The sequence below is a fragment of the Mobula hypostoma genome, chromosome 8 (assembly GCF_963921235.1).
Source record: "Mobula hypostoma chromosome 8, sMobHyp1.1, whole genome shotgun sequence".
NCBI classification, from domain to species: domain Eukaryota; kingdom Metazoa; phylum Chordata; class Chondrichthyes; order Myliobatiformes; family Myliobatidae; genus Mobula; species Mobula hypostoma.
This window is the reverse complement of record NC_086104.1, coordinates 158,068,367-158,095,780: the sequence shown is the minus strand read 5'-3', so window position 1 is coordinate 158,095,780 and position 27,414 is coordinate 158,068,367. Positions and strand designations below refer to the sequence as shown.

The following is a 27,414-nucleotide window of genomic DNA, read 5'->3' as shown; positions in this document are numbered from 1 at the left end:
CCCTCTCTCCTCCCTCCTCTCTACTCCGCCCCCCCGCCTTTCACACATCACATATACACGCCCCCAGACTGACCTTACTGAGTGACAGAACAGAGCTCCAGTCAAAAGCTGAACTTGCTCGGAGGACTTTAGCCTAAGTGCAGGAGGAATCCACAGATTCAGGACTGGGAAGGCAAACACTCATTGCCTACGAAGGCTTCGCCACAGCGACTGTAAGTCAATATTTTATCCACAATTAAGGGCACAGAGGGAATTTTTTTATGGTTTCCACTGCTGGTCGGGTAAAAAATGTGTTTGGCAGGGTCACAACATCCTTATTGCCAGGAATCCGACAGACTAATGAACAAAATCTGTCCAAGACATGTTAAACTGCAGTGTGTCAAAGTTAGTGTCTGTCACACTGAGTGTGTTCCTCACACTGTGTGTCTCAGTCACACTGTGTGTGACAGGGTGTGTGTCCGTGACACTGTGTGTGTGACAGGATGTGTCTCAGTCACACTGTAAGTGTGACAGGGTGTGTGTTTGTCACACAGTGTGTGTGACAGGGTGAGTCTCTGTGTTGCTGTGTGTGTGACAGGGTGTGTCTCTGTGACGCTGTGTGTGTGACAGGGTGTGTCTCTATGTCACTGTGTGTGTGTGACAGGTTGTGTCTCTGTGACACAGTGTGTGTGACAGGGTGTGTGTTTGTCACACTGTGTGTGTGACAGGGTGTGTCTCCGTGTCACTGTGTGTGTGACAGGTTGTGTTTCTGTGACGCTGTGTGTGTGACAGGGTGTGTGTTTGTCACACTGTGTGTGTGACAGGGTGTGTCTCCGTGTCACTGTGTGTGTGACAGGTTGTGTCTCTGTGACGCTGTGTGTGTGACAGGTTGTGTGTTTGTCACACTGTGTGTGAGACAGGGTGTGTCTTCGTGACACTGTGTGTGTGACAGGTTGTGTCTTCGTGACACTGTGTGTGTGACAGGGTGTGTCTCCGTGTCACTGTGTGTGTGACAGGTTGTGTCTCTGTGACACTGTGTGTGTGACAGGTTGTGTGTTTGTCACACTGTGTGTGTGACAGGGTGTGTCTTCGTGACACTGTGTGTGTGACAGGGTGTGTCTCTGTGTCACTGTGTGTGTGACAGGTTGTGTGTTTGTCACACTGTGTGTGTGACAGGGTGTGTCTCTGTGTCACTGTGTGTGTGACAGGTTGTGTCTGTGTGACGCTGTGTGTGTGACAGGTTGTGTGTTTGTCACACTGTGTGTGAGACAGGGTGTGTCTTCGTGACACTGTGTGTGTGACAGGGTGTGTCTTCGTCACACACTGTGTGTGTGTGTGTGTGTGTGTGTGTGTGTGTGTGTGCCTGTTAGAGATGTCTTCAATCTATGGCACTCGGTAATGCTTCGCGGTTGCTGGCGGTTTGAGTGACTGGCCTGATGGAGATCCTCGGTGTGGAGGGAGGAGAGGGGTAGAGTGGCTGTCAGTCTCACTGACCACTGCATTGCAGTGGCGCCCCAGTACAAGCACGTGGTTCATTCAGAGTGGGGTTACCGGCAGACCAGCCTTCCTCACTCTGGGCACTGGGTGCGGAGGCTGGCTGTTATGCTACAGTTCTATAAGATGTTGTCGAGGCCACATTTATAATATTGTGTTCAGTTTGGATCAGCCTGCTACAGGGAAGACAAGCGGGGATGGAGCTGAGCAAGAGAACTCGACAAGGTGAGAGGGGAGAGACTGAACAGGAACTTGAGGGGCAACTTTTGTTTTACACAGAGGGGGTATCTATGTGAAAAGACTGAGACAATTATTATAATAACTCTCAAAGACATTTGGATTGGAAAGGTTGGGCCCGATGCTGGCAAACGAGACCAACCAATGGGCATCTTGGCTGGAATGGGCAGTCGGGCTGAAGGGCCCGTTCTGTGATGTGTGGGAACAAGAAGCCTGGCGATGGGGCGCGAGCCCACGATCGACTCCGTCTCTCACTGATTAAACTGTCAGGGAAGATTGAAATCATCGAGGCGAGAGCAAAAGGTGTTCAGTGTTGTCTACCATCGTCTCACTGACTGCTCCCGGAGGAAGATGTCTGTGTCTGACACTATCTCTCTCTTCCCCCACACTCTCCCTCTCACTGACTGCTCCTGGAGGAAGTCCGCTGTATCAAATGCTGTCTCTCTCTCTCTCTCGATTCTGTTGGAGGATGGTACCGGAGTCCCGGATCTTGGACAAGGTTTAATCGCTGAGGTTTGTGGGTTGGGCTCTGTGGATCACGTTGTGATGTGTTTCTGGTTTCTGGTCGCTTGCTAGTTTGGGTGATTTTAGTGGGAATAAAAGGGCCTTTTCTGGTTGGCTGCCAGTGACTAGTGGTGTTCCGCAGGGGTCAGTATTGGGACCGCTAGCTTGCACATTGTTTGTCAACGATTTAGATAATGGAATTGAGGGCTTTGTGGCAAAGGTTGCAGTTGAAACGAAGATAGCTGGAGGGGTAGGTAGTGCTGAGGAAACAATGTGATTGCAGAAGGACTTAGACAAATTGGAAGAATGGGCAAAAAAGTGGCAGATGGAATACTGTGTGGGGAAATGCATGATAATGCAATTTTGGTAAAAGGAACAAAAGTGCAGACTATTATCTAAATGGGGAGAAAATTCAAACATCCGAGGTGCAAAGGGACTTAGGCGTCCTCATGCAAGACCCCAGAAGGTTAATTTACAGGTTGAGTCTGTGATGAAGAAGGCAAATGCAATGTTGGAATTCATTTCGAGGGGAATAGAATATAAAAACAAGGAGGTAATGCTGAGGCTTTATAAGACACTAATCAGGCTGCACTTGGAGTGTTGTCAACAGTTTTGGGCGCCGTATCTCATTAAGGATCTGTTGTCATTGGAGAGAGTCCAGAGAAGGTTCGTGAGGATGATTCTGGGAATGAAGGGATTAACATATGAGGAGTGTTTGGCAGCTTTCAAAATTGAGGGGTGACTCTTCAGAAGAGAGTAAGGAGGATTTTTTTAGCCCGCAAGTAGTAAGTCTGTGGAAAGCACGATCACAACCAACTGTGGAGGCCAAGACCGTGGGTATATTTAGAGCGAAAATTGATAGCTTCCTAGTTGGAGAGGGCATCAAAGGATGTGGCGAGAAGGCAGGTGTATGGGGTTGGGTAGGATCTGGGATCAGCCATGGTGGAATGGCGGAGCAGACTCGATGGGCTGAATGGCCTAATTCTGCTCCTGTGTGTTATAGTCTTACTGTCTTATAGTTCTCTGGATCTTTGGGGCACACAAGCCCCCCAAACCACGACAAGGTTGTGGTCCCCTTGGAAGCTGGTATGATGGAAAAGGAGTTTATTTAGTTGTTCTGTTGAACATTGTGGGCTTGCTGTGTTGGCACTGAGATGCATGGTGGCTCTTGCAGGCTGGGGCAGCCTATCATTGGGTGTAAACAACAGGAATTCTGCAGATGCTGGAAATTCAAGCAACATACATCAAAGTTGCTGGTGAACGCAGCAGGCCAAGCAGCATCTGTAGGAAGAGGTGCAGTCGATGTTTCAGGCCGAGACCCTTCGTCAGGACTATCATTGGGTGTGTTGGTTTGTTGGTTGTTAACACAAATGATACATTTCATTGTACGTTTCCACGTAGTTGTGATAAGGAAAACTAATCTGGATTGAATTACACGCACCATTTCCAATCCAGGCATTCTGGGTATACTTTGTTATTGTTTTATTTAGTGATAGAGTGCGGAGTTGGCCCATCTGGGCCTTTCAGTCACGCCATCCCAGAAAGCCCACAACCTCAATTACCCCTAACCCAATCACGAGACAATTTACAGTGACCGGTTAACCTACCCGGCACGTCTCTGTGGGAGGCAATAGAGCACCCAGGGAAAACCGACACACTCTAAAGAGACTTCTTACGGAACGGTGCCGGAAATGAACTCCAAACTCTGGAACGCCCCCAGCTGTAATAGTGTTGCGCTAACCACTATGCTACCAGAGCGCCGATATACCCTAGGACAAAGACTGTGACCACCCACCCTACCTCTGCCCCTCATGATTTTATAAACCTCCATACAGTCACCCCTCTGCCTCCTACAGGGGTTAAAGTCCCAACCTGTCCTGACTCCCTTTATCCCAGTCTCCTAGTCCCAGTAAGATCCTTGTGAATCCCTTCTGTCCATCTCCAGCTTCATAACATCCTTCCTGTAGCTGAGTGACCAAAAGTGCAGACAATGTTCCAGGCGTGGTCTCACCAATGTCTTGTACAGCTATAACACAATGTCCCAGTTCCTGTGCTCCGTACCATGGCTGTATGACTCAGTGGCAATACAGCTGAGTGAGTGGCAGTTTGGAAGGCAATCCTGTCATCCCAATGTTTGATACGCAAGCACAGTGACACACCTGCTGGTCGACTGTCAGACACAGTAGTGTTTAGGCTGTGTGGCCCACCATGGCTGATTTATTATGCCTCTCAACCCTATTCCCCTGCCTTCTCCCCATTATCTTTGATGCCCTGACTAATTAAGAAACTGTCAACTTCTGCTTTAATATACCCAATGACTTGGCTTCCACAGCTGCCTGTGGCAGTGAATTGCACAGATTCACCACCCTCTGGCTAAAGAAATTTCTCTTCATCTCCGTTCTAAATGGACGTTCTTCGACTCTGAGGCTGTACACTCTGGTCTTAGACTGCCCCACTATAGGAAACATCTTCTCCAAATCCACTCCATCTAGACCTTTCAATATCTGATATGTTCCAATGAGATCTCCTAAACTCCAGTGAGTTCAGGCCCAGAGCCATCAAATGCTCCCCATATGTTAACCCTTTCATTTCCGGGATTATTCTCGTGACCGTCTCCAATGCCATCCCATTCTTTCTTAGATATGGGACACAAGACTGCTCACAATAGTCCAAGTGCCTTTAGACTATAATCTAACTGATGGTCTTGGAAATGTATACAAAGAATTGCATAATCCTGGGAGTGTGTTAATGTCTGAAGCCTAATCAGAGTGCTTGGGTGCTGAACTATTGCAATAAAAGTATCCAGGAGTGAATTTCACACTGGGATCTAATTTATGTGTTCAGGTGTTTATATGTAAAGTAACTGATACTCCAGGAATAAGTTACAGGTTAGATCTAGTCCAGGAATTGAGAGATTAGTATGTAAATGCAGTGGACTCTGGTTAATAGGCCACTTAGGGTCTCAGCCTGAAACATCGACTGTTTATTCCCAAAATGCTGGTGAACGCAGTAGGCCAGGCAGCATCTATAGGAAGAGGTACAGTCGACGTTTCGGGTCGAGACCCTTCGTCAGGACTAACTGAAAGAAGAGCTAGTAAGAGATTTGAAAGTGGGAGGGGGAGGGGGAGATCCGAAATGATAGGAGAAGACAGGAGGGGGAGGGATGAAGCTAAAAGCTGGAAAGTTGATTGGCAAAAGGGATACCAGGCTGGAGAAGGGGGAGGATCATGGGACGGGAGGCCTAGGGAGAAAGAAAGGGGGAGGGGAGCACCAGAGAAAAATGGAGAATAGGCAAGGAGTATTTGTGAGAGGGAAAGACAATAGACAATAGGTGCAGGAGTAGGCCATTCAGCCCTTCGAGCCAGCACTACCATTCACTGTGATCATGGCTGATCATCTACAATCAGTACCCTGTTCCTGCCTTCTCCCTATATCCCTTGACTCCGCTATCTTTAAGAGATCTATCTAACTCTTTCTTGAAAGCATCCAGAGCCTTGGCCTCCACTGCCTTCTGGGGCAGAGCATTCCACAGATCCACAACTCTCTGGGTGAAAAAGTTTTTCCTCAACTCCGTTCTAAATGGCCTACCCCTTATTCTTAAACTGTGGTCTCTGGTTCTGGACTCCCCCAACATCAGGAACATGTTTCCTGCCTCTAGCGTGTCCAATCCCTTAATAATCTTATATGATTCCATCAGATCCCCTCTCATCCTTCTAAATTCCAGTGTATACAAGCCCAGTCGCTCCAATCTTTCAACATATGACAGTCCCGCCATCCCAGGAATTAACCTCGTGAACCTACGCTACACTCCCTCAATAGCAAGAATGTTCTTCCTCAAATTTGGAGACCAAAACTGCACACAATACTCCAGGTGTGGTCTCACCAGGGCCTTGTACAACTGCAGAAGGACCTCTTTGCTCCTATACTCAATTTCCCTTGTTATGAAGGCCAGCATGCCATTAGCTTTCTTCACTGCCTGCTGTACCTGCATGCTTACTTTCAGTGACTGATGAACAAGGACACCCAGATCTCGTTGTACTTCCCCTTTTCCTAACTTGACACCATTCAGATAGTAATCTGCCTTCCTGTTCTTGCCACCACAGTGGATAATCTCACATTTATCCACATTAAACTGCATCTGCCCACTCACCCAACCTGTCCAAGTCACCCTGCATTCTCATAACATCCTCCTCACATTTCACACTGCCACCCAGCTATGTGTCATCTGCAAATTTGCTAATGTTACTTTTAATCCCTTCATCTAAATCATTAATGTATATTGTAAATAGCTGCGGTCCCAGCACCGAGCCTTGTGGTACCCCACTAGTCACTGCCTGCCATTCTGAAAGGGACCCGTTATTCCCTACTTTTTGTTTCCTGTCTGCCAACCAATTTTCTATCCATGTCACTACCCTACCCCCAATACCAATATATGAGACCTGACGCAGATTGGGAGACCGCTTCGCTGAACACCTACACTCTGTCTGCCAGAGGAAGCAGGATCTCCCAGTGGCCACACATTTTAATTCCATGTCCCATTCCCATTCCGATGTCAATCCATGGCCTCCTCTACTGTCGAGATGAAGCCACACTCAGGTTGGAGGAACAACACCTTATATTCCGTCTGGGTAGCCTCCAACCTGATGGCATGAACATTGATTTCTCTAACTTCCAATAATGCCCCTCCTCCCCTTCTTACCCCATTCTTAATTTATTATTATTATTTTTTTTCTCTCCCTTTCCCTCTCACAAATACTCCTTGCCTGTTCTCCATCTTCCTCTGGTGCTCCCCTCCCCCTTTCTTTCTCCCCAAGCCTCCCGTTCCTTCTCCAGCCTTGTATCCCTTTTGCCAATCACCTGTCCAGCTCTTGGCTTCATCCCTCCCCCTCCTGTCTTCTCCTATCATTTTGGATCTCCCCCTCCCCCTCCCACTTTCAAATCTCTTACTATCTCTTTTTCCTGTTAGTCTCGGCTTGAAACGTCGACTGTACCTCTTCCTATAGATGCTGCCTGGCCTGCTGCGTTCACCAGCATTTTGTGTGTGTTGCTTGAATTTCCAGCATCTGCAGATTTTCTCGTGTTGACTGTTTATTCCCCTCCACAGATATTCCCTGACCTGCTGAGTTCCTCCAGCATTTTCTGTGTGTTTCTCTGGATCGCCAGTGACTGCAGAATCGCTTGTGCTTAAAATTAGTTAACTAGTTACCTAGTTTGTGAGAAGTTTTATTGTTCACAGGGCATTGCTTGCTAATGTGTCTCAGTAACCATGACCTCAGTTAATAATCAATACACACGTCTATTGGAAATGACATTAAACAGTCTTGAACCTTGAACCTTGAACCTTGAACTTGTTGCTTGAGGATCTCACTCTCCCAGTGGCAAGGCCTTTCCAAAATGCCGTGAGGAGGTGATGGTGAGGCACCTCAGAAATATAGAAATAGGATTGGGGTTGGTGAGGATTCAGCTTTCGACCCTCCTTCATCGTTTAATGTGGACACTAGTGTGATCTTGCATGCACCTCAAGTAGCCTCTGACAACCAAGTCTAACTCCTGGCCTTCTTGTGTGGCTTAGCCTCTAAACCCAGCAGAAGTGTTTCTAATGACAGGAGAAGGGGTGAAGGTGGGTCCTGGCGCCTTAAAGCCCAGTGCTTCGGGTAGATGGCACTCGTCAGCCTGGAAAGGCAGTCCATCTAAGAGAGGGAAAACTCTGCTTTCAAACCTCCGCTGCCTTGCAGCCATACCCACTGATGGGAAAGGCTTTGGGAGTAAATCCTGAGGACAAATCCGGAGCTGGAGTCCCTAAGGCAGTCCGACGTTGCCTTCAACCTCATTCTGGCAACTCCTGCAACGTCACTGGTGCCAAGCTATATCGGCCCTTACCCTTCCCTTGGACAACATCGGTGTCGTGGTGAGGGGAGACTTGCTGTTTGGGCAACTGCCAGTCTTCCATACAACCTTGCCCAGGCCTGTGCCCTGGAAAACCTTTCCAGGCGCAGATTCATGGTCTTGCGAGACTAACAGATGCCACCACCAATGTGATCTTTTCTATCATTACCATGTTCCAGCTCTCCCATCCCCCACCCCCTCTCATTCCCAGAAATATACCTCTTCCCAAAGATATACTCGGTGACTTGGTCTCCACAGACATCCGAGGTGTAGAACTCTGCAGGATCAGCAGCCTCTGAGGGAAGAAATTCAACCCCCCTCATCTCAGTCTTAAATATACTGTACTGTAACCACAGTCTGTGAGCCCTTCCATTCGAATGCCCAAACCAGAGGAACTCAGCTCATCGAGCTCTGACAGACCTGAGAGCACAGAGGAACGTCCGGAGAAATTTCTGAAATGCCAGGTTCGCTGCCGCTGCTACTGTGCGATCAAGAATCTCCGGAGGGAAGGCCCCAAATCCTCGGCTTTGCCTGCTGCTGGCGACCGAGGCTGAGGTTGAAGTGTTCGGCAGAGATGGCGCTCGGTACTCGGTGTCGGAGGGTTGATCAGAGCTCGAAGTTTTCAGATGACTCAGAGTCAGACTGTGGTCGGGCATGGCAGGGAGAGTTTTCTTCCTTCTCCCATCTGCGTGAGATGTGGGACTTTCGAGAGACTTTGAACTTTTTTACTGTGCCATGGCCTGTTCTTCATCAAGTTATGGTATTGTTGCACTGTTGTAATTATATGTTATAATTATATGGTTTTTGTTAGTTTCAGGCTGTCCTGTGTTTCTGTGATATCACACCGAAGGAATATTGTATAATTTCTTAATGCATGCATTACTAAATTAGGATAAAAGAGGACTGCGTGTCTAATCTAATCTAATGTTTATTGTACTTATTATGTTTACTCCATAAACACAGTGTGAACAAGGAACTTCTTTGCACACAAGTGTGTCTGTGTTTGCGTGCATGCATGTGTGTGTGGCCTTTAAATTCAAGATTCTAGAGCCATGGAGAAGTACAGCACAGAAACAGGCCCTTTGGCTCATCTAGTCCATGCTAAACCATTTAAATTGCCTACTCCCATTGATCTGCATGGGGACCCTCCATACCCCTGTCATCCATGTACCAGTCCAAACTTGTCTTAAACGTTGAAATCAAGCTTGCATGCACCACTTGCACTGGCAGCTTGTTCAAGATGGCTTAATGTCAGTTCTAGTACACAAGTGTGAAGGGGAATGAAACAATTGTTTCTCAGCACAAAAAATGCAATGAGATAAAGAACACAGAAATAATTAAAAAAACACAATAAATATAAATACATAAGATTGATTGTACGTCCATCAACTGACACTAGGTGCAGGAGTGTCTGTACGTAAGGTGACTCTGATAGGAAATGATAAAGTAGTGGTGGTTGGGGGTGTGGTGGGGTGGGTTGGTGGGTGGAGGTGATGATTAGCCTTATTGCTTAGGGAAAGTAACTGTTTTTGAGTCTAGTGGTCCTGGCGTAGATCCCATGTAGCTTCCTCCCTGATGGAAATGGGACAAACAGTCCATGAGCAGGGTGGGTGGGCTTTTCCCAGCACCTTTCTGCATTATTGTCCTTGATGGTGGGGGATGCATTGAGCTGTTTTGATTACCCATGGTGGAGCCTTCCTGTCCTTCGCAGTGCAGATTCTGTACCAGGCAGTGATACAGATTGTCAGGACGCTCTCTACTGCACGTCTGTAGAATGACCTGAGTATAGATGTGCAAAGTCCAGCTCTCTTTGGCCTCCTCAGGAAGTAGAGGTATCGGTGAGCTTACCTGACTCTGTAGGATGTGTTCTGGGACCATGAGACCTTGCGTGAGATGTGCACTCCCAGGAGTTTGAAACAAGATGAATGACAAGAAAGTGAGGAGGCAGTAGGACTCCGAGAGCATAGTAATTCTCCTTCCCCCGACACGCGACACTATTACAGCTTGGGGCATCAGGGTTCAGAGTTCAATTCTGCCTGTGAGCGTGCGGGTTTCCTCCGGGTGTTCCCATTTCCTCGCACAGTCCAAAGACATACCGGTTAGCAACACACACAAAATGCTGGAGGAACTCAGCAAGCCAGGCAGCATTGATGGAAAAAAAGTACAGTCGACATTTCTGGCCGAAACCCGTCACCAGGACTGGTAGGTTAATTGTTCATTGTAAGCTGTCCAGTGATTAGGCTAGGGTTAAACCGGGGACTGCTGCTGGAGTGTGGCTTGTTGGGCCGGGAGGGTCTGTTCTGCGCACTATCTCTAAGTAAATAAATTAATTAAATAAACATCCCTGTAGCTCTGGAGCTGCACGCGTGGTTCTGGAGCAACTCAGTGAGTCAGGCAGCAACCCCACCCTTCACCAGGATTGGTAAGAAAGAGGGGAGAGGTCTCTACCCACTCCCTCGATCAGATACTGTCTGGCTTGCTGAGTTCCACCCTGCAGAGTCCTGAGGAAACCCTCGACTTCCTCCCTGGACAGATATCCAACCCGTCACCCCACACCGCAGAGTCCCGAGTAAACCCTCGACTTCCTCCCTGGACAAAAATCCAACCCGTTGCCCTGCCTGGTTCAACTCATAAACAATTCCTCCTTCAACTCCCAACACTTTCTCCAAATCTAATCTGTGGGAACTCACATAGGATTAGTCTCTTTGTGGGGTATGTGAAATGGTTGGTCCTTGTTTCACACCTGCTGTACCTGATGGCTACGTTTGTGTGACCTCTTGCACTCACACAGACCTCAAGATCAGAATCAGAATCAGGTTTATTGTCACCGACATATGTTGTGACATTTGTTGGTTTGTGGCAGCAGTACATTAATATTTATGTTAAATTACAATAAGAAAAATAAAAAGTAAATAAGTACTGAAAAGGAGAGGAAAAAGCAGTGAGGTAGTGTTCCTGGGTTCAGTGTCCATTCAGAAATCTGATGGCGGAGGGGAAGAAGCTGTTCCTGAATCATTGGGTGTGTGTCTTCAGGCTCCTGGACCTCCTCCCCGATGGTAGTAATGAGAAGAGGGCAGGTCCTGGGTGTTGGGAGTCATTAATGGTGGACGCCGCCTTTCTGAGGCATGGCCTTTTGAAGATGTCCACAATGCTGGGGAGGCTAGTGCCCATGATGGAGTTTACAACTTTCTGCAGATTTTTCCAATCCTGCAGTGGCCACCCCCTATCAGATGGTGAAGCAACCAGTTAGAATGCTCTGCACTGTACATCTGTAGAAATTTTCCAGAGTCTTCAGTGACAGAACAAATCTTCTTAATCTGCTAATTAGATATACGGTGACTTCTTTTATAATTGTATCAATATGTAGGGCCCAAGATGGGTCCTCTGAGATATTGACACCGAGGAACACCTCAGTCCCTCGGTGACCAGCTTCCATGCTGATCTCCCATGGTCCCTGGGAATTCCTCCCTTTCCCTTCCTGACTTCTTATTCCCATTTCAGGTGTGTGACCAATGTCTACTGTATTACAATCCTGTCTATTACAGGCACATTCAGCAAAGGAAATGCATAAAAACCACAAGGAGAACAGATCCTCAACCTGAAATATTAACGCTGCTTCCCAACTGCTGAGTGCATTCAATGTATTCTATTTGTATTTCATTCTCTCATAGGTAACATGGCAAAATCCACAGCCCCCACCATCACCCTGTTTCCAGGCAAGACTGTCCAGTCCTTTGTTTCTCCCTTCCTTTGGAACCTGTTCTGATGAAGAGACTGCTTAAGACCGTGCTTGTTTTCTCCTGTGCATCATTAGGGACCTCCACCTCCCAGGACATGCCCTCTGCTCATTTCGACAATTAGTGAGCCCCCACCCTGGAAATGGCCTCTTGTAAAGACACTGCCCCAAAGAAGGCAAAGGCAAACCACTTCTGTAGAAAAATTTGCCTAGAGCAATCATGGTCATAGAAAGCACATAACAAATGAACGAAATGTATTGCTGCCCAAAAACAACACATTTCGTGACATCGCAAACACAAGAAAGTCTGCAGATGCTGGAAATCCAGAGTAACACACACAAAATGCTGGAGGAACTCAGCAGGTCAGGCAGCATCTGTGGAAAATAGTGAACAGTCGACACTTTGGGCCAAGATGCTTCTTCAGAACTGAGAAGGAAGGGGGAAGTTGCCAGAATAAAAAAGGTGGGGGGAGTGGAAGGAGACCAGCTGGAAGCTGATAGGTGAGGCCAGGTGGAGCGAGTGGGTAAGGTAAAAGGAAGGAATCTGGTAGGAAAGGAGAGTTGACCAGAGGAGAAAGGGAAGGAGAAGGGACCCAGGGGAAGTAATGGGCAGGTGAGAAGAAGTGAAAGGTCAGAGTGGGGAATAGAGAAAGGGGTGGGAGGATTTGCTCACCGGAAGGAGAACAAAGACATGCTGCATGCCAGTGATAATAAACGGATTCTGTTTCTGAGAAACTTCTATCGTAAATCCTAACATCCTCTCTGCCTTGAATGGCAGGGCTCTCTCTTCGCCACACTTCCTCTCTGCAGGGCTCTCACACCACTCTCACCTCCAAGACCAAGAATGGGGAGGGTTCCCTCGCCCCCTCCCTCTCCCTCCGCCCACCCGCCTCCAAAACATCCTCCGTGATCTCAGATTTACTAATCACATGTACATTGAAACATACAGCAGAATGTGTCGTTTGCGTTAACAACCCAAGGTTGTGCTGGGGGCAAGTGTCACCACAAATTCCAGTGCCAACATAGCATACCCACATGCCTGGCAGAACAACACAGGGCACTATAGGCAACAACAGCAAAACAGGCCCCTCTTACTCACTCTTCCTTCAGTTAGTCCTGACGAAGGGTCTCGGCCTGAAACGTCGACTGTACCTCTTCCTAGAGATGCTGCCTGTCCTGCTGCGTTCACCAGCAACTTTGATGTATGTTGCTTGAATTTCCAGCATCTGCAGAATTCCTTGTGTTTGCCCTTTACTCTCTCCCACCCAACCAATAGGACAGGGCTCCAGGCTTCGGGCACTGAGTTTTGACTTCCAGATGTCCGATCAAACTTCAGGCTTTGATCTTTGTTGTCAACCCCTAGACCAGCCGATGACGTTACCCCCAACTGCAAGCTTGCCGACTGACTGGCCCCCCTGCTTCCTACTCACACGGACATCCAGTTCCGGGACCCACGGACTTGGAACAACCCGAAATCCACAGGAGTCACCTGTCTTTGTTGCTGTACTCAGAGCACAGCGCCCTGACCTTCAGCAAGATGTCTCCACCACCAGCAACACCTTCCCTGCCACCATCTCTCACGTTTTACCCCTCCCTTTCCAACAACCATCCTCCTGCCCACTCTCCTGTGCAGCATAGATCCCTTCACCCTCTCCCTCCTCACCTTCCAGGTACATAAACAGTCCTTCCGAGAGACCGAGCTGTTCGCTCCGCGGCGTCCTCTTCCGCAGGTCGGGCAGCATTGATGGAAAGTAATAAACAGTCAACCTCTTGGGCCAAGACCCTCAGGAGTGGAGAGGAAGGGGGAATAAGAAAGTGGGGGAGGGGGAGGAATTCAAATGGGCAGGCGATAGGTGAGGCAGGTGAGGCAGGTGAGGGGAGAAGTTGGGAGGGAGGGTTGAAGTAAGAGGCTGGGAGGTGATAGGTGGAAGGAATTTGATAGAAGAGAGTGGACCATGGGAGAAAGGGAAGGAGGAGGGGAATGAGCAGGGCAGGTGAGGAGAAGAGAAGGATGGGGTGGGAGTGTAAGTGGAATGGGGAATGGAACAGCAGAGAAGGGAAGGGGACAAGATTACCAGTCAGAAGTTCAAGCCATCAGGATGGGGACTACCAGATAGAATATGAGATGTTGCTCCTGCAGCCTGAGTGTGGAGGCCTTCTGACAATCCAAGTAAGCAAGAAACACCAAATCTCCGTTGTCTGTCCTGCCTGAATAATTGCCAACATGAGAACAGTGTGTAACTGTAGAATGTGATTGTAAAGCCAGCAGGGTGCCCTGAGCCCGTGAGCCCAAGGATTCTTTCTTACTGCCTTGTCAGCTGAAGAATTGGTGACTCAGTCGCCCCCCCCCCCCCCTTCTGGTCTCAGGCATCCCAGGATCGTTCTCCAAGTAAGCAAAGTTTCTTGGCAACGGGACAGTGTGGTTTGGCCTGGTGTGATGGAAAAGAATGAGTAATCCTGCCCTTTGGAAATCTGTACACAATTCCCGGATCCAACCAATGGGAATGACAGAGTTGTGGGAGAAATATCTTGGAAAAACAACATAGTAAAGATGGGCACAATGAATCAGCTGCAGACCACACTGCTGTATACAGGCTTAACCCCGTCATCGACAGACCATACTGCTGTATACAGGCTTAACCCCGTCATCGACAGACCACACTGAACCACACCTGCAATCCCACTGAAACACGGACCACACTGCCGTATACAGGCTTAACCCCATCATCGACAGACCCTACTGCTGTATATAGGCTTAACCCCGTCATCGACAGACCATACTGCTGTATACAGGCTTAACCCCGTCATCGACAGACCCTACTGCTGTATATAGGCTTAACCCCATCATCGACAGACCACACTGCTGTATATAGGCCTAACCCCGTCATTGACAGACCACACTGCTGTATACAGGCTTAACCCCGTCATCGACAGACCACACTGCTGTATACAGGCTTAACCCCGTCATCGACGGACCACACTGCTGTATATAGGCTTAACCCCGTCATCGACAGACCATACTGCTGTATACAGGCTTAACCCCGTCATCGACAGACCACACTGCTGTATATAGGCTTAACCCCGTCATCGACAGACCATACTACTGTATACAGGCTTAACCCCGTCATCGACAGACCACACTGAACCACACCTGCAATCCCACTGAAACACGGACCACACTGCCGTATACAGGCTTAACCCCATCATCGACAGACCCTACTGCTGTATACAGGCTTAACCCCGTCATCGACAGACCATACTGCTGTATACAGGCTTAACCCCGTCATCGACAGACCCTACTGCTGTATATAGGCTTAACCCCGTCATCGACAGACCACACTGCTGTATATAGGCTTAACCCCGTCATCGACAGACCACACTGCTGTATACAGGCTTAACCCCGTCATCGACAGACCACACTGCTGTATACAGGCTTAACCCCGTCATCGACAGACCACACTGCTGTATACAGGCTTAACCCCGTCATCGACGGACCACACTGCTGTATATAGGCTTAACCCCATCATCGACAGACCATACTGCTGTATACAGGCTTAACCCCGTCATCGACAGACCACACTGCTGTATACAGGCTTAACCCCGTCATCGACAGACCACACTGCTGTATATAGGCTTAACCCCATCATCGACAGACCACACTGCCGTATATAGGCTTAACCCCGTCATCGACAGACCACACTGCCGTATACAGGCTTAACCCCATCATCGACAGACCACACTGCCGTATATAGGCTTAACCCCATCATCGACAGACCATACTGCTGTATACAGGCTTAACCCCGTCATCGACAGACCATACTGCTGTATACAGGCTTAACCCCCTCATCGACAGACCACACTGAACCACACCTGCGATCCCACTGAAACACGGACTGCACTGCTGTATACAGGCTTAACCCCGTCATCGACAGACCACACTGCCGTATACAGGCTTAACCCCGTCATCGACAGACCACACTGAACCACACCTGCGATCCCACTGAAACACAGACTGTACTGAACTACACAGTGTGATCCCACTGAAACACGGACTGCACTGAACTACACAGTGTGATCCCACTGAAACACAGACTGCACTGAACTACACAGTGCGATCCCAGAAACACAGACTGCACTGAACTACACAGTGCAATCCCAGAAACACAGACTGCACTGAACTACACAGTGCAATCTCACTCATCTAGACACAGTGCAGAAATGTTCAGTATCATGCTCTGCTTTAGACATGAACAAAGTGTAAACACACAGTTATTTACTCACTAGCAAAAACTAATTAACTCTTTCTCCGACGGTATCGTTTTGGTTATGACTAATATTAACCCTGCAATGCCTACTGTTCATTGTGTATATGATCCTTGCTGAAGGGGAAGTTTCCTGGAGTTCTGAGAGAACAAACTGATTCCGAGTGTTCGAAGTCAAGTTAATGGTCAACGTGCGTGCACAGGTGCGACAAGGATTGTGCTCGCAGCAGCATCGCTGGCACCCAGCGTCAGGTAAGCAGCGTTCACTAGGAAACGTAATTACTTTCTGCCCATTACACCGCTGCTGTTTAGGGCAGCAATGAAGCTCGCCCACCTCTGACAGTGTTCAGGGCTTCCTTCATCATGCCAGTCGCCTCCTCTCAGCTTTCACTGTCAGTCACACAAGTCCCGGGTGGAGACTCAGGAATACCGTCGCACTCAGATGCAGAAGGATTCCTCATTGCTGTTTCTGTAAGAGTTTTGTTTTACCAGTCAGGGTTGTTAGCCCTGAGCTGAACCCCTGAACCTGGAGGACCGGTGGACCACTCTTCATCTGGTCTCTACCCTTTGACCTGTTTGGCATGGGTGACCCTACCAAGAGCCAAAGCGTAAAGCCTGACTCCAGCCAACATAGCTCTCCGGGTCATTGAGCCACACAAGCCTCCAAACCCTACGACAAGGATGTGAGTTCTCTTGGAGGAAAACGCTCAATCTAAACACAAATTTTACATGGAAGAATCCAAATGTGAGTCAGGTTTAATATCACCAGCATGTATGATGAAATTTGTTTTGCAGCAGCTGTACAGTTCAATACATAATAATAAAACTATCAAATATATAGATAAAAATTAAATTATTAAATCGAGAAAAATAAATGGGTGCTGAGGTGGAGATACGTCTCTACCAAAGGAGGTGTGAGGTGCTCCTTCCCTCCGCTAACCTGCAGGTCACCCTTGGGCAAGGTGTAGCACCTGCTTAGCCCCCGATCAGGATCACGTGAAGCCATGGGAGCAGGTGGTGGACGGTCGTACGAGCAGCTGGTTCATATCACAAGTCCTGGTTATGTGACCACTGACGCCAGGCAGACAATCTCTGAAGAGTATTGATAATGGCTGGGGTCACCTGTCTTGTAAAGACACTGCCCAGAAGGCAGCAATGGCAAACCACTTCCGTAGAAAAATTTGCCAAGAACAATCATGGTCATGGTCATGAGACCATGATTGCCCACGTCATACAAAACAACACACAATAATGATGATGAGGCAAAAACAGAGCAAGAATATTGAAGTAGTGTTTGTGGGTTCAATGTCCGTTCAGAAATCTGCTGACAGAGGGGAAGAAGCTGTTTCTGAAACATTGAGTGTGCATCTTCAGGCTCCTGTACCTCCTCCCTGATGGCAGTAAAGAGCAGACGGCATGTCCTGGGTGATGGAGGACAATTGGAACAAAAGCACACTGAAAGAGATCAAAGGGATCACCCTGTTGCTGAACTTTAGTGATGAGGGGCCCACAGTTATACACCCAGTTAGAATCTGATAGTGGGGCAATTAACAATGGAGATGCAAGTTGCCAGAATTGTACAGGCAGAGAGATCTTGACAACAATTATAGAGCGATACAGTATGGGAGTAGGCCCTTCAGCCCGACTGCTCCATGCTGACCCATCTAAATTATTCCCATTTCCCAGTGTTTGGCCCATATTCCATTGGACCACAAGACGTAGGTGTAGAAATAGGCCACTTTGCCCAGTGAGTCTGCCCTCATTCTTCCATATACCCAGAGTCATCAAACGCTTCTCACATAATAACCCTTTCATCCCCACAATCATTCGCATGAACCTCCTCTGGACCATAAGACATAGGAACAGAATTAGGCCATTCAACCCTTCAAGTCTTCTCAGCCATTTGATCATACTTTCCCTCTCAACCCCATTCTTCACTCTTTGCTCCATAACCTTTGATGCCTTTACTAATCAAAAACCTATCAATCTCCGCTTTAATTATACCCAATGACTTGTCTGGTTATGACAATGAATTCCACAGATTCACCATCCTCTGGCTAAGGAAATTCCTGCTCCTCTTTGACCTACAGGGATGTCCATTTCCCTGAAGGTGTGTCCTCAGGTCCTAGAACCTACCGCTATAGGAAACATCCTCCCTACACACACTCTTTCTAGTCTTTCAATATTTGATAGGTTTCAATGAGATCTCTATCATTCTTCTAAACACTGGTGAGCTGTCAAATGCTCCGTGTATGTTAAGATGAGAAAATCTGCAGATGCTGGAAATCCAAGCAACACACACAAAATGCTGAAGGAACTCAGCAGGCCAGGCAGCATCTATGGAAAGAGTAAACAGTCAACGTTTCGGGTCTCGCCCCATTGAACAAGTGTTACACCTGCCCCTATACCTCCTCCCTCATTACCATTCAGGGACCCAAACAGTCCTTCCAGGTGAGGCGACACTTCACCTGTGAGTCTGTCAGGGTCATCTGCTGTATCTGGTGCTCCCGGTGTGGCCTCCTGTATATTGCTGAGACTCGACATAGATTGGGAGACCACTTCACTGAGCACCTATGGTCTGTCCACCGGAAAAAGTGAGATCTCCCAGTGGCCACCCATTTTAATTCCACTTCCCAATCCCATTCCGACTTGTCAGTCCATGGCCTCCTCTACTAGAGTAGGTTACATGATCGGCACAATATTGTGGGCCAAAGGGCCTGTAATGTGCTGTAGATATCTATGTTCTATGTTCTACTGTTGCGATGAGGCCACACTCAGGTTGGAGGATTAACACCTTATATTCCACCTGGGTAGCCTCCAACCTGTTGGCATGAACTTCGATATCTCAAACTTCTGGTAATGCCTCCCCCCATCCTTTACCATTTTCCCATTCCCATTTTCCTCTTTCACCTCATCTCCTGGTTTGCCCATTGTCCTCTGGTGCTCCTCCCCCCATTTCTTTCTTCCATGGCCTTCTGTCCTCTCCTATTAAATTCCCCCTTCTCCAGCCCTGTATCCCTTTCACCAATCAACTTCCCAGCTCTTTACTTCACCCCTCCTCCCCCTCCCGATTTCACCTATCACCTTGTGTTTCTCCCTACCCTCCCACCAGCTTTCAACTCAACTCCTATCATTTTTTTCTCCAGTCCTGGTGAAGGGTCTTGGCCTGAAATGTTGACTGTACTCTTTTCCATAGATGCTGCCTGACCTGCTAAGTTCCTCCAGCAGTTTGTGTGTGATCCTCATCTGTTAACCACTTCAATCCTGGAATCATTTTTCATGAACTTCCTCTGGATTGTCTCCAATGGCAACACATCTTTTCGTAGTTAATGGGCAGAAACTGCTCACAATACTCCAAGTATGGTCTGACCACTGCTTTAAAGCCTCATCTTGCTTTTGTATTCGAGTCTTCTTGTAATGAGTGCTAACATTATATTTGCCTTCCTTACCACTGACTTGACCTGCAACTTAACCTTTAGAGAATCCTGCATGATGACTCCCAAGACCGTTTGCACCTCGGAGTTTTGGATTTTCTCCCCATTTAGGAAATAGTTCATGCCTTTGTTCCTTAGTGACCATTCACTTTCCTACACTGTATCCTATTGCCACTTCCTTGCGCGTTCTCCCAATATGTCTAAGTTCTTCAGCAACCACCCTGCTTCCTCAACACCTATCCATCCACCTATCTTCATATCATCTGCAAACTTGGCCACAAAGCCATCAATTCCATCATCCAAATCATTGGCATATAATATGAAAATAATCGGTCCCAATACCAACCCATGCAGAACACCACTAGTTACCGGCAGCCAACCAGAAAAAGCCCTCTTTACTCCCATTCTTCACCTCCTGCCAATCAGCAAATGTTCTATCCATGTTCTTCAGCGATTCCAATAACTTCCACCTTGTCAGCCTTATGGTGGAGCTCAGCCATCTGAGAGCGGGATGACACATGAGAAGGTTCAGATATCAAGAATCCCCACATGGGTACTTGTATTCTGAGTGACGCACACAAAATGCTGGAGGAACTTGGCAGGTCAGGCAGCATCTATGGAGAGGAATGAACAGCCAGCATTTTGGGCCAAGACTCGTCATCAGGATTTTTGTTCTGCACAGGCAATTTTAATCACACTCAGCGGCCGCTTTATCAGGAACACCTGTACACCTGCTCGTTAATGCAAATATCTAATCAGCCAATCATGTGGCAGCAACTCAATGCAAAAAGTATGCAAACGTGGTCAAGTTGTTCAATTGTTGTTCAGACCAAACATCAGAATGGGGAAGAAATGTGATCTAAGTGACTTCGACCATGGTATAATTGTTGGTGCTAGACAGAGCAGTTTGAGTGTCTCAGGAACTGCTGATCTCCTGGGATTTTCACCTGCAATACTCCCTAGAATTTACAGAGAATGGTGCAAAAAACAAAAAAAAATCAGTGAGCGGTTGTTCTGTGGGTGAAAACGCCTTGTTAATGAGAGAGGTCAGAGGAGAAGGGTCAGACGGGTTCAAGCTGACAGGAAGGTGACAGTAACTCATATAACCACATGTTACAACAGTGATGTGCAGAAGAGCATCTCTGAACGTACAACATGTCGAACCTCGGGCTGGTTGGGCTACAGCAGCAGAAGACCATGAATATACATTCAGAGGCCTAGTATAGGAGGTACCTAACAAAGTGGCCACTGAGTGTACGTTTCTGATTTAGGATAATGCTCACATTAGTGACTGACCAAACAAGGCAATTATTGCTAAATTTAGTTCTACGCCAAGTCACTGATTCAATTTAATCATTAATGCCTTCCCAGCCACTCTGCAAGGAGGAACTGTAAAATCCATTCACTGTGTGCTACCAATCTGGCATTAAAACAGGGAAAAGGCCTTGGATTTTAAGTGGATAAACCAAGGCGTGCGGATCAAAAGGAGAATTTTATTTGGATATCCCTGTGAATGAGCAATGCCCCAAGGTGGCATGAGAAACAGGAGCAGAATTAGGCCATTCGGTCCATCGAGTCTGTTCTTCCATTCCATCATGGCTGATTTATTTTCCCTCTGAACCCCATTCTCTCACCTTCTCCCTGGAACTGTTGATGCTCTGACTAACCAAGTCTATCGACCTCCACTTTAAATATACTCAACATAGCAGGTTACAGACAGCTCCCTTCGGACTTGGACTGAGAGGTCTCCCCAGCGTCTCCCTACCCCGGCCCGAGTGACAGAGGATGAAGCAAGATTCAAACACTGTCGAAGTTCTGGTTTCTAACCCAGGTTAAAACTGAAAACAAAGCCATTAAACTGAGTGTCCACATGAACCATCTGACTGCTGGGCACACTGGCTTCTTGTCTCCCCCCTGTGGTCAGAACTCTCCTGCTGTGCGAATTATCCTTTGTTTTTTAACTGCCTGACATTTTTTACAAATATATGTTGATTATAAATTCAAACTGCCTATTGTGTATTCTGTATTTGCCTATTACAAGCAAAAATCAGGTGAATCATAACTAACACTGTCGAAGGAAAACTGCATCCATCATCAGGGATCCCCACCACCCAGGACATACTCTCTTCTCGCTGCTGCCATCAGGGAGCCACAGGTCCCCCACCACCAGGGTCAGGAACAGTTATTACCCTACAACCATCAGGTCCCACACCACCAGGTTCAGGAACAGTTATTACCCCTCAACCATCAGGTCCCACACCACCAGGTTCAGGAACAGTTATTACCCCTCAGACATCAGGTCCCACACCACCAGGTTCAGGAACAGTTATTACCCCTCAGACATCAGGTCCCACACCACCAGGTTCAGGAACAGTTATTACCCCTCAACCATCAGGTCCCACACCTCCAGGTTCAGGAACAGTTATTACCCCTCAACCATCAGGCTCTTGAACCAAGGGGGATAACTTCACTCAGACCTCACTTGCCCTCACCACTGAACTGTTCTCATGACCTATGGGCTCACTTTCAAGGATTGTTCATCTCATGTTCTCAGTATTTATTGCCCATTTATTTATTATTATTATTATTATTATTATTAATTTTTGTATTTACACAGTTTGTTGTCTTCTGCTCTCTGGTTGATCACCGAAATTCGTGCAATCTTTCATTGATTCTGTTATGGTTATTATTCTATGGATTTATTGCATATGCCTGCAAGAAAATGAGTCGCAGGATTGTACATGGTGACATATATGTACTTTGATGATACATTACCTGAAACTTTGAACTTTTTAAACTAACACATTCCCATCTTCATTGAGGATGGCATTTATCTCCTGTGGTGCCCAATAGTCTCCGGACACCTCTGTGTTACCTGTGGGCGCTGCGTGTTCTTTTTCCACAGCGACCTGGACACAGACAAACCCGCTGAACATTGCCCATCAGTCAGTCCAGAGGGAACCCACACTGCCCATCTCCAGGGCCCGCGGGTAACTATCCAGTCAGTCCAGGGGGAATTCTCCACTGTCCTCCAGGGCCCATGGGTAATTATCTGGTCAGTCCAGGGGGAATTCTCCACTGCCCGTCTCCAGATCAAACAGATAGTTATTCAGTCAGTCCAGACAGAAGCCTCTGCTGCCCTCCAGATAGCTATCCAGCCAGCCAGCCCCGTGAACAGGTTAACTAGTGCCTCCCCCTCTCCCCTCCCCCCACCCCGCACTGGATGACCAAAGGTGAAGAGAATTAGGGCTAAGGTGCTGTCAGAAGCTGGGGAGCTTCCCTTTCAGATATGCGGATGGGGGCTGCAGCCTCCCACACTCCATGCCTGACTGGGGTTGGTATGTGTTGGACGGGGATGTGGAGATGTTTATGACTTTGTTTTTTACTACATTCTTATATTTACCCCTTCACTTTAACTCTGGACAGGTTTGTGACAGAGCCTGGGACCAGGAATACCCACTGGACTCCACACCATGCAGTCACAGGTAAGCGAATACCTCAGGCTCAGGTGTTTATTGCAGGTATTCCTCAGTGAAACATTCCTTCCTTGTGCAATTCTACACTGTCACCATACAGAGTGTCTTCCCATCAGCCATTACTGTCTGGGTTGGTGATTCCGTTGTCCCCAAAACACCCTGGTGTAATTCTACACTGTCACCATGGAGACCATTCTCACATCGGCCATTACTGTCTGGTTTGGTGATTCCAGCTTCTCACAATATACGAAAACTACAAACAAACTGTCAGGACAGCACAAAAGGTCATCACTGCAGGATTTGTGTGTGTCCGGGTCAAGGAAGCGGGAGGGAAAATCATTGCGGACACAACCCACCCAGCAAGATGCCTTTTCCAAAAGCTCCCTTCTGGAAAGTGCGATAGGGTAATTAAAACAAAAACTACACACCAGTTTAAAAATTCTTCCCCTAGGCCGTTAATCTAATCAACCATTCTAGTTAGCTCCCACACCCCCTCTATCTATTAGCCCTGTCACTGCACTGCACTGTAAACACTAAACTAATCTCACTAATCTCCTAATCCCACTATTCTGCCTCCCAGCAGTTATCCCTGCAAACAGTCAAAGTGCCCATTTACATCTTCCTTCACCTCCATTCAAGGCACCAAGCATTCCATACACCCATCACTCTCTGTGTAAAAAAACAGACCACTATTATTCACTAACCACCTTAAAATTATTCCTCCTCAGATTAACCATTTCCACTCTGGGAAAAAGTCTCTGATTGTCCACTCGGTCTCTGCCTCTTATCATCTTGTTCCCCTCTATCAAGTCACTTCTCAACCTCCTTCACTCCAAAGGGAAAAGCCCTCACCCACTCAATCTATCCTCTTAAAACATGCTCACTAATCCAGGCAGCATCCTGGTAAATCTCTGCCCTCAGCACCTTCACCCAAGCATAAATCATAAAGCTTTCAGAATGATATACAGAACATAGCCAAGTACAGTACGGGACAGGCCATTTGGCCCATAATGTGCCAGTCTTGATGTCCTCCTCCTGTGTGTCACCCATATCCCTCCATTCCCTTCATATTCATCTGTCTAAAGGCCCCACCAAACTGCCAGCTTCCATTACTACCCCTGTGCACCCAGTTCAGGCACCTACCACACTCTGTGTGACAGGTTAGCCCTGCACGTTACCTTTAAATTCACTTGTTATGGTCATTGCTTCCAAAGTGCTCACTTAGTATCGCTAGTAAATGTTGTGAAATGTGTTGTTTTGCTGCAGCAGTACAGGGCAATACATAAAAACTATAAATTATAATCAGAAATATATATATATAGATAATTTAAATTAGTGCAAAGAGAGAACAATAACATACTGAAGTCGTTTTCGTGGGTTCATTGTCTATTCAGAAATATGATGGTGGAGGGGAAGAAGCTGTTCCTGAAACATTGAGTGTGGGTCTTCAGGCTCCTGTACCTCCTCCCTGATGGTGGCAATGAGAAGAGGGCATGTCCTGGGTGGTGGGGGTCCTTAATGATGGATGCTGCCTTTTTGAGGCATCGCCTTTTGAAGATGTCCTCGATGGTGAGGGAGATTTGTGCCCCTGATGGAGCTGGCTGAGTTCACAACTTTCTGCAGCTTCTTCCAATCCTGTACGTTGGTCCCCGCCATACCAGACGGTGACGTGACCAGTTAGAAAGCTCTCCAGGGTACATCTGTAGAAATTTGCCAGAGTCTTTGATGACTTTCCAAAATCTCCATTACGACAATGTTAGGCAGGAGCTGTGGAGGGTAGGATGGGATTGGGGTTGAATCCATCTCTGACATATGGGGAGTGAATCCAGGACCAGTGTCCTCTCTCAGGTGAAAGGTCAGGATGGCAAAGTTCAGAAACACCAGATGGCAAGAGTTGTTGGAAGTTTTGTTAAAAAGTTAAAGGAAACAGCAACCCACCCCCACCCGATCAGAACTGACTGACTAATAGCTTGTCACTCCTTCAGTCACATCAACCCCTAACTCCCATCTTTTCACAGGATGCTCCCGCATCGCAGAACAAAATATTCCTGATTTCCAAGCACATGCCTTTCCAGTTGGCGGAACAAGCAAGCGGAACATTCCTGAAACTGACAGCTCCACGTTCAGACCTGGTCAGCCAGTCCCGTCTTGACCCCCCTGCAGTCAGTGCCTTCGCCTCCGGTGGGCTTCAGACAGAGCGGAATAAGGTTCTCCCAGTGGCCCCAGCAACAGGCAGCCTCAACCAGTCTGAACCATCGCAGGTAGGAACAGAGGTCAGCCTCTGACTACACAACTGATCTGCGACTATAACACTGGGCCACAATTCATTCAAGATTCAAGATGTCAAGTGTAAAGGAAAACAGAATAATTGTTACTCTAGATGTGATGCAGCACAAAAAACACAATAAGATAAAGAGCACAATAATAAAAAAACACAATATATATACAGTCTTAGGCACCCTGGCTACGGTATATATATGTCCCTAAGACTTTTGTACAGTAATGTATTTGTCAATGTGGAGAGGAGAACGAATTTGTAAATCTGGTGGGAGCAAAGGATGTTGGGAATGGCGAGGGTGGAGCACTGTGGGAGGGGTGAGGGACAGGTGGCAGAGAAGGAGAGCCAGGGGTGAGGGTGGTGTGGGTGCAGACACACCCAGTCCTGAGGCACTAGGCAAGGTCATTTCATTCCAAACAATTGGTTTATTGATCGTTACAGAATGTCTCTCTCGTGCTTCCCACTCCCTCCCTCTCCCTTCCCCTTTTCCCAACCATGAGTTCCCCTTCTCCGTAAGACCATAAGACACAGGAGCAGAATTAGGCTATTTGGCCTATCAAGTCTGCTCCACCACTCCATCGTAGCTGATCTTTTTTTACCCCTCCTCAGCCCCACTTCCCAGCCTTCTCCCCCTAGCCTTTGATGCTGTGTCAAGAATCTATCAAGCTCTGCCTTAAATACACCCAATGACCTGGCCTCCACAGTTGCCTGTGGTAATAATTTCCACAAATTTACCACCTTTTGGCTAAAGAAATTTCTCCGCATATTGGTCTTAAATAGATGCCCCTCTATCTTGGGACTGTTCCCTCTTGTCCTAGACTCTCCCACCATGGGAAACCTTTCCACATTTACCCTATTTTGGCCTTTCAACATTCGAAAGGTTTCACTGTTATCCCCCCCACCCCCGCATCCTTCTAAATTCCAGCGAGTGGACAGTGTCTGACATCATCATTTCTTTTGTCTTTTGGAAAGCCACCTGCCACTACTTTGTCCATGGCCATTCCTTCCTGATCTGTAGAAATGAATTCAAGGGGTGGAGCACAGTAGCCAGGTTTGGCAGGAACCTGTTATAGTAATTAACAAATCCTAGAAAGGACCGCGTCTGTGACAGGACTTTGGCTTGAATTTTCTCAGCACAGTTGTGTGAATCTTGTGTGTCAATGGTGTGACCACAGTAAGTGATGCTTGTTTTAAAGAATTCACATTTGTTGCATTGTACTCTGAGCCCATAATCTTCTAATCTTTTTAGCACTGTCTTGAGATTTTGGAGATGTTCTTTGTCATCCATACCAGGAGCAATGATGTCATCCAGGTAACACTGAGTGCCTGGGCAGCCCTGCAGCACCTGATCCATAGCTTTCTGCCAGAGTACAGGTGCTGATGCGACTCTGAAAATAAGCCTATTACAGTGATAAAACCCTTTGTGAGAGCTTCTGCTGAGAAACAGTTTGGACTCTTCTTCCACCTCCACTTGTAGGTGGGTCTCAACTAAGTCCACTAGCTGAAGTGTTTCCCTCCAGAAAAGTTTGCAAAGATATCCTCTATCCTGAGCAGAAGGTACTGATCTATACTTCTAGCACTGCGTTAATGATGGCCTTAAAATCACCACAGGTCCTGACAGACCCATTTTCCTTGGCTCCTGGGACCATCGGTGTTGCCCGTGGGCTCCACTCAACCTCGGAAGAATTCCTTCAGCCTCCATGTGATCGAGCTGACTGGCTACTTCATCATGGATGGTATAAGGAACTGGACAGGCTTTGTAAAACTTGTGTGTGGCATTGTCATTTAACACTGTCTTACCCTTGATATGTTTGAGCTTTCCAATGCCATCTTTGAGCACTGCTGTGACATCATCTAGTACCTTTCTTAATTCACTTTCAGTAGACACTATTGCAGGAGATGTGGCATGTAAATAGTGGATGGATCTCCAATCAAGTTGTAGCTGTCTCAGCCTCTCACGACCCCACAATGCTGGCCCTCCTGTTTTTACCACATACAAGCCCAATGTGGCTTGCCGGTTGTTGTATTTCATTGTTACAAATGTCATTCACCCAGGAGATACCTTTTCTCCAGTATAAGTTCTTAGTTGGATATCTGCGGCTTCTGTTCAGTATCTTTGAAATGCAGT

General features: G+C 47.4%; 2 protein-coding genes across 3 annotated transcripts in view; both read left to right on the top strand.

Moving 5' to 3' along the window:
- Positions 1-9,449, top strand: part of LOC134351118 (serine/threonine-protein phosphatase 2B catalytic subunit gamma isoform-like) — a 94,606-nt gene extending 85,157 nt beyond the window's left edge. The window contains exon 13 of the mRNA XM_063057213.1: positions 7,319-9,449. Coding sequence (XP_062913283.1) covers positions 7,319-7,329 — 11 coding nt within the window. The 3' untranslated portion in view covers positions 7,330-9,449. The remainder of the gene's footprint in view (positions 1-7,318) is intronic.
- sorbs3 (sorbin and SH3 domain containing 3) overlaps positions 57-27,414 on the top strand; it is a 93,123-nt gene continuing 65,765 nt past the window's right edge. Inside the window, exons 1-4 of one of the 2 annotated variants that reach the window (XM_063057208.1) lie at positions 57-212; positions 16,222-16,350; positions 22,959-23,017; positions 25,027-25,269. In XM_063057208.1, coding sequence (XP_062913278.1) covers positions 23,006-23,017; positions 25,027-25,269 — 255 coding nt within the window. In that variant the 5' untranslated portion in view covers positions 57-212; positions 16,222-16,350; positions 22,959-23,005. Of the gene's footprint in view, positions 213-16,221; positions 16,351-22,958; positions 23,018-25,026; positions 25,282-27,414 lie in introns of both variants that reach the window. The other variant, XM_063057207.1, reaches the window with a different exon arrangement.